Source organism: Clytia hemisphaerica, unplaced genomic scaffold, assembly GCF_902728285.1.
Source record: "Clytia hemisphaerica strain Z4C2 unplaced genomic scaffold, Clytia hemisphaerica genome assembly, whole genome shotgun sequence".
NCBI lineage: Eukaryota > Metazoa > Cnidaria > Hydrozoa > Leptothecata > Clytiidae > Clytia > Clytia hemisphaerica.
The window spans coordinates 664836-672260 of NW_027103929.1; the positions used below are offsets into that span (position 1 = coordinate 664836).

A 7425-nucleotide genomic window follows, 5' to 3' on the forward strand; every position below is an offset into this window, starting at 1 on the left:
ATTCTCAGAATTCTATTTTTTGAATTTTCTTTCTTTTGTCTCCCAAAAAATGAGGAATTAATTGATGTAAGCAAAGATTTATTATACACTGGATAAACGACTCATAAAACGATGGAGAGCGATCATTGTATTTTCATTGTTTCTGAAAACAAATGATGTTCTAGCTTTGTCCGCAAAGGACAACTGTCATGGCGGCTCGAAGATGTCTGATTTTTTTAAATGTTTATCAGTCTTATTTTTAAAAAGTTCTCTAGCTCTTTCTTTTTGTTCATTTGCAGAAAAAAAAAGTTTGAAAGTAAGGCTAGCATTCCAAGCTGGATACATTTGTGAAATCTAATTTGAGAAAAACATCATTAGACAAGAAATTCAGACAAAATGCTTATAGTGACACGAAATTTTCAATTGGAAATATCTTTCCAAGACTGTCCCCAGAAGAGCTGAAATTAACATACATAAGACTTGAGTGTCTTGGCTCCACTGTGGTATGAAAATCCTTTGGAGGCACGTGGTGGCAAGGTGGTTTTTTTGAGGTTGAAATTTCCGGTGTCAACATTAAATTTCTTATACACAACACGTCTTTTGCATCTTTCTCACAGCTTGAAACGTCATAACGACTTATAATTAGCAATTAAGTGGAAGAATCTGACTCTCATAGGAAAGTTTGAAGTCTCTTTTGGGAATTGGATGAGTGATTTTCGATAAGAAATGCAATAAAAATGCTTCGAAAAATCATTTAATGAGGGAAGGAGAGTGAACAATAATATCATTACTGCGGACATAGCTAGTACACGAGAAATCGGCAAAAATCTGTTACTTGTATATCCAGTGTATAATAAATCCTTGATGTAAGTATGTATCAATCTTGAAAAATAATGCCACAATGCAATGTTTTAGTGTAACAGCCTTAATTATTATCTTAACATCTTTTATATTTTGATATAACAAATTTTTGCCTTTGTAAATTATATTCTATCTTTTTTTCCTCAATTCAAAATGCTGGTATAACCAAGTATAAGTATGCTATAAATCGCCGTGTCAATTCAAGACAGACTTAAGTCCATTTTTTCGAAAATTGACTTAAGATCATAACCCCCTATTTTAGCATGCACGCTTTCCAAAAACGGCCTTAAGTCCACAGAATTCTAATGGGAAAGTGGTGTATTTTGCAATTCAAAAAAAAATAAGAATTTAGAAAGTTCCATAATATATCAACCATAAACAGCCTTAAGTCCTAAATTTTAGTGCAAATTTTATTTTCTATGAAGCATTGACATAAAATGTGTAGCCTTAAGTCCAACACATCTCAACCTTTAAAGTCAATTATCTCGAAATGGAAAAAATGGACTTAAGGCTGTCTTGAATTGACACGGCGAAATATTCTTTGTAAAATTCTAGTATAAAATATAAACTCTACTTTAAATATCTAACCCAACTTTTGTGATAGATCCGATGTATTGCTAGCAAAACCTATCACAATATCTTTTTCAGAATGAAATTGTCATGCTATTTTTCCGACCGAGTAGTTACAAATCACGGTCACTTTGCTATTAAATGGATGGTAAACAGATTGTAGAATTCTGTACTCTTTTGATTGACGATTGTCTGAAAATGACGTTAATAATTTTATACAGTCTGATTACGAAACCCCCATTGACGTATCTTATTTTGAAAAAAAATCAAAGTTTTTCCATTTTCGAAATTTTCTGCTTTGAAGTTCTTAATGATACACGCTTTTTCTTTTATAAGAATAACTTCTATAAGAATATCAGGGTGAGATTTCGGGTTTAAAACAATAGGCCTATTGTTTAGAACAATAGAAAAATAAGAATAATGCTCACCCTCAACCAAAGTACACTATTCTTATAAAAAAAAAAGCGTGTACTAGTTTATCTAATTGTAAGCTACTGCCTAGAATTTTCGGTATCAAGAAGGTACTTTGATGTGACCAAGACTAGATTGCTGCTACTCATCGGTATTCAAATTGGATAATACTCTAACTTGTGCTAGGCTTTCTTGATTTACATTAAGTAATTCTGTATGATGAAACGGCTTGCTGAACCCTTGTGACAAATCAATTGGTGATATCTTGAAATCCAGTCGAGGTCTGGTAAAAGTAAACTCGTTTGTATCCACGGTTGTCTTTGCCGTAGAATGTGGTAAGCCCGGGTGATAATCAGCTTGTACAAATCTCTGGAAACCATCAGAACCTTGGTAGGTGTTGTTGGTAATATGAAAAGGTGTCTTAAATTTAGAGGTATTGGTTCTGATTGGCTGAGTGTTTTCGGTAAGTTTGTCTTGACAATCTCGATTTCTTCGCTTCCTTTTCCGTTTTGAATCGTTAGGTGGTTGTGGTGGATCGAATATAAACATTGTTCTTGGAAAGTTCGAGTCTTGATTATTTTTCGATATTTGTCTCATATTTCGCCAACAGTTTCGTCTTGCTCTGGAGGAGGATTTCTTTTTCAGTTGACTTAACGATTTCATGATCGATTCCCTGGGAGATTTGTTCCCTGAGTCTGTTAGCTTAGAAGCTTCTCTGTATTTATTTCTCCACTTTAACCACAATTTAAACGGATTTTTTTTTGTCGTGGTATTGCCAGCAGCAGGTGCTTGGTTGATATGTGTACGTTTGTGTGAGCCACCTTGCATTAGTGAATTTGAATATCGATTTCTCCTCGTGTTAAGACGATATGACGCGCCCTGAAAATAGAGTAAAGGGGGGAAAGGATAGAGTGTCCGGTTCTGCAGTTAGTTGGTAGAGGTGACCGTATTATCCAACACATTCTCACACTTATTTCTACCATATGTGTAGATATGTAAAAATCGTCACTTTCGGTCGGGGTTGTGGACGGCAAAATATGTCGTTTCGTTCTTTGATAGTTACTAGGGTTAGGGTTTGAAATATGTCGTTCTTTGATAGTTAAGGTTAAGGTTTGTCGTTCTTTTTGTCGCTTTTTAATAGTAATTTGTCATTCTTTTTAGATTTTCTTGATAATGATAGTATTTAAACCTTAACTACTAATATGGTAGATTTATGGATTTTTACATATTTACACATATGGTAGATTTACAATATCTACACATATAGTAGATTTACGGATTCTATATCTACACATATGGTAGATTTACGATTTTTACATATCTACACATATGGTAGAAATAAGTGCGAGATTGGCCTGTATTATCAAGGGCTTTTCATAGATTGAGTAAATTAAGTTTAGCTAGGCCGATAAGCACTATGATACTCTTAACAACAAATTCTTCTCATTTTAGTTTTTTTTGTTCGTACTGCACTGAACATAGTTTCATCTTCATAGTTTATCATACCTTTTCTCTTGTCGATACTTGGTTTGATTGCTCATCGTCCATTCCAATTGTTTCATTACTGCCAACTGCAAAACTATTGAGATAATCTCCATATGCGCTCCCACCTGTTAGAAGAAATTACAGGAATAATCTAGATTGACAATGGGGTTCCAAACCTTTAGGCAAAATTAATTGATATGAACTGTATGACGGTTAAAAGAATATTTTGCTTTATATGTAAAAGTCAGCAAGTTAAAATTGGGAGATGAGTAAATTTAAAGCCATAAACAGACTATCTTCCAAAATATTTTTTTGACTGGTCTTTCGGAAAGGGTGTGAAAGATCAACTCCATAACGGATCTTGTTAGTAAATTAGAAGTAACTGGTATACAAAAGGCAAATAAAGAACGCCTTTTGTAACTTTATCGCGGTATTTTTGAAACAGGTTGACATTACAGGGCCCATGGGCGCCAAGCCTATCAGTGAGAGTGACTGATACGCTTGGCGCCCACGGGCCCTGTAATGTCAACCTGATTCGCATTTTTGAATTACATTATTTCTTACTTTCAACTTTCATGGACAATGTCTCTTCATCTTCTTCCTCTTCAAAGTCACTTTCATTTTGACATTCGTAATGACTTTCACTTTCCATTTCGCGATTTGCATCAGTTTCACTTTTGATTAGGACCCCATGATTATTTTCCTTATCATATCGCGGACTGAAATTGATCTCACTTTGGCAATTATCATCCTTTACTATTTGTTGGTCACTTTCGATTTCTTGACTAGGATGATTTTCGTTTTTCTCTTGATGGGTAAACATACTATCGTTTTGATTGAAGATCTCCTTCTCCTCTTTAATCTCGATGACTTTACATGGCACTGGTGCCTCTGCCATGTTCACATTCACCGCTGAACAATGGGAAACAATGCCATCGTACTTCCAAAGATGATCCCATTTCGTCGATGTGTTGTTTGAATACTGACATGTATGGCTAACAAGAGAACATTTTTCAATTTCATTAGTGTTTTTCTCTGACACGACCGCTTGTGTGATTTTCTGGGTGTCGATTTTGTCAATACTATCTATTTGCTCGGCAATCTGGTTGCAGTTCTTTGTGAGTATCGGTCCACTGAAATTTAATTTCCTGTAAACACCTTTCTGATTGGATGAAATCATTGTTGCATCCTCAGAATTTGAGCATTTCTTTGGATTGTTTGATAATGATGAGGAATAATTTGTTTCATTCGTCAAGTCGATTATTTGTACCTGATGATCAGATGAGTTTCTAGATCCAATGCATGCATGTTTTGTGGATTTAAGAGAAGAGCCATCTGAACTTAAATCTTTTTTCTGATTTATTGGTGCAAAAAACTCAATGCAAGAACTTTCATCATTTTCCATGGTCGATTTATCTTCCTTCTTGAGCTTAGTCTTTATACCTTTAGCATGTTCATATTCAATCACCTTTTCACAATCTGGTTCATTAACAATATTGGTAACAGAGAGGTGCTTATTTTCTGAAAACGATTCAGAGAAACATCCATTTCCCAATAAATTGCGCTTTACGATTTCAGAAGATGGTTCAACAGGCTCTGGTGTAGTAGATTCAATAATATACTCATTGTGTTTCCTTTGACAGACTATTGGAGATTTATTGAAGATCATATCTTTATTCTCTATACTACTGTTATTCTTACCAGAATCCCAACAGAATACATCAAGACCAGTCCCAATGTTAGTGGAGCTACTTAAAGTTGGTCTTACGTCATCATTTTCATCAAAATTATTACCAGTAACAAAAGAATTGTCAATCTTACCTCCATGCATATCATGACTACTTTTTCGACATTCAACTTTAGAGTTAAATGATTGTTTCTCAACTACACTTTCAGAAGATTCATTACCAGACTCCTCAACACTGATGATAATATTATGTCCTTTGTTTTTATCTTGATTTCTACCATCAGCAAGCCACTCCTTGTATCTCTTGACTCCTGCTTTATCGTAAGTGAAAAGTGGCTTTCGATGATGATGATGGTGACTTCTGTTTCTGTCATGTGATGAGAAATCCATTGTTTAACTCTGACTGAGAAAGTAATAAAGATATCTTTTCTGTGTTTTAGTATTATAGATTCCGGGGGGGGGGGGAGGTTACTAGGTTTGCAAGATGACGGGTATGTCCGAGTCTAGCAAGCTAGACGACTAATTCAGACATAGTAGAAATGAAGCAAAAAGTAATGGAGGGTACAATTTTAGTTTATACAAACTAAATTCCGTAACAATAATCGTATTATCATAAGGCCTATACTACTGTATTTCACGCATTATAAGCGACTCCAGTCTAGGTATGTCTGGGTCTAAGTTCGAAAATCGAGAAACTGAATTTCGAAAATTTTGTCCGTTTGTCCGTTTTTTGACATTTTTGCCAAAAGTTTCAGCCAACATTTTCGAATTTTAGTCCAGATTTCAGGGATTTATGACTTATTGAGGAAGTCGATTTTTGATTTTCTTGCTTTTTGAACTCTTACAAAGACTCAATTGCTTTCTAATGGTTTTTGTAACGCTTTGAGGTACTTTCGAGGGTGCGAAAATACCCATTTGGCCTAAGCACCCCCGGGTATAGACTATAAAGTGTATCGATAAAAAGGCAAATGAATTTGGCAAAAAAAAATTTTTCGATGTGTTTTTTTGAACAAAGAAAGGTTTTCCCAGAAAAAACTTTAAGCAATGGGACTTTAATCACCATTCTTCATAATTTTTCAAGTATAATAACCTGTGAAATAATTTCTTGCAAAGCCACGTACTTACAATGATTGTCAAAATATATGGGTATTTCAACCAGTTTTCAAAATTTAAAATTCAGTCTGGAATGGCTATTTCAGCACGAGTTTTAGCATTCCTATTTAACTTCATTGGGTACATTTCATTTTTTACGGATTTTTTTGAAATTCAGGCTACATTTTTTTTCTGAGTTCAAACACCAATCACCAATCCCGCCCGAAGTAAGTTACAGCACTGAAATCGTTTGAAATCGTTTGTGGTTTTTAAGTTCTGTTGGGAATTTCTTTTTTGTTTCGAATATCACTAGTCTGGTAGAATTATCTCAAAAAAGGCCCTACTCTTGAAAAAAAATATGTGGCTGATATTTGGCACAGAAGTTTGAGCCCTAGAACCACTAGTAAAAAACCCCAATCGAATCAAAAAGTTTTGGACTCTTTTTGGGGCATTTTATGGTGGCGTCAATTTTCTGTACAAACCTCTGGAAACAGAATGTTTAAAATTTCTCAAATCTTGACACTTTCATCTGAAAGATCGTGGAAAATATTAGATAACGAAAATTGGGGACGTCGTCAGCTGCTCGGCAATATCTGCATTTTTAAAAACCGGCTCAAAAGATGGGCTTTGAAACATACTAACTGAGGATTGTATGTTTAAAGGTAGGGTGTCGATGGCTAGATCACGAGGTATTTAGTTTAAAATTAATCATTATTTTTGTCGAGTCAGAAAAAAAACATTGTAACGTCACAGGGCCATTTTGTGTCTCAGAAATTGAAAACCTGTGTTGATATGAATTCTGCGAGTCAGAGCTCTTAATTAAATTTAAGCAGAAATAAAATTGACTTCAACAGAAAGAATTGAAGGAAGAAACACGGAAAACGTTTTAAGAAGTTCTAAACCCTAAAAATCGTATTCAGTTTCTCGTAGGCCACAAACCCACAAACAAACACAAACAAAGAAATAAAGAAGTTCTCCTAGTGCCTTCGAAAACACCACACACCACTGCTCTCACCACACATAAGTATATACACACCACGAGATTTGAAACTTTCTACCAAAACAACTAAATTTTTAATATTGATAAAAAACGAAATCAGGCATCACAAAAGAAACAATTAGTTAATAATGATGCATATTATCAAATACGCATTCTTTTAGAATTTGATAGTAACTAGAACAAAATAAAGTCCTATTGGGAATCCTCTCGCCTGGTCACCAGGGAACAAAAAATATATAAGGCTGAATACAAACTTTTTTATAAGAAGCAAACTCGAACCCTTAGCTCGCTTTTATATGATTCTAATAGCGCTCAAGAAAAAGATTCACAATAGCGCTCC

At 34.6% G+C, this 7425-nt stretch overlaps 1 protein-coding gene and 1 long non-coding RNA gene across 2 annotated transcripts; both read right to left on the reverse strand.

The window, feature by feature from the left end:
- Window positions 1-1378: 1378 nt before the first annotated feature.
- Window positions 1379-3425, reverse strand: LOC136809772 (uncharacterized). The gene is made up of 3 exons (XR_010847019.1): window positions 3328-3425; window positions 1936-2700; window positions 1379-1602 (listed from the first exon to the last, which is right to left on the reverse strand). It is a non-coding gene; the product is annotated as an uncharacterized lncRNA (long non-coding RNA).
- Window positions 3426-3859: 434 nt separating this feature from the next.
- LOC136809797 (uncharacterized) lies at window positions 3860-5383 on the reverse strand. The gene has a single exon (XM_067066354.1). The coding sequence runs from the start codon at window positions 5381-5383 to the stop codon at window positions 3860-3862; it is 1524 nt and encodes a 507-aa protein (XP_066922455.1).
- Window positions 5384-7425: the final 2042 nt, after the last annotated feature.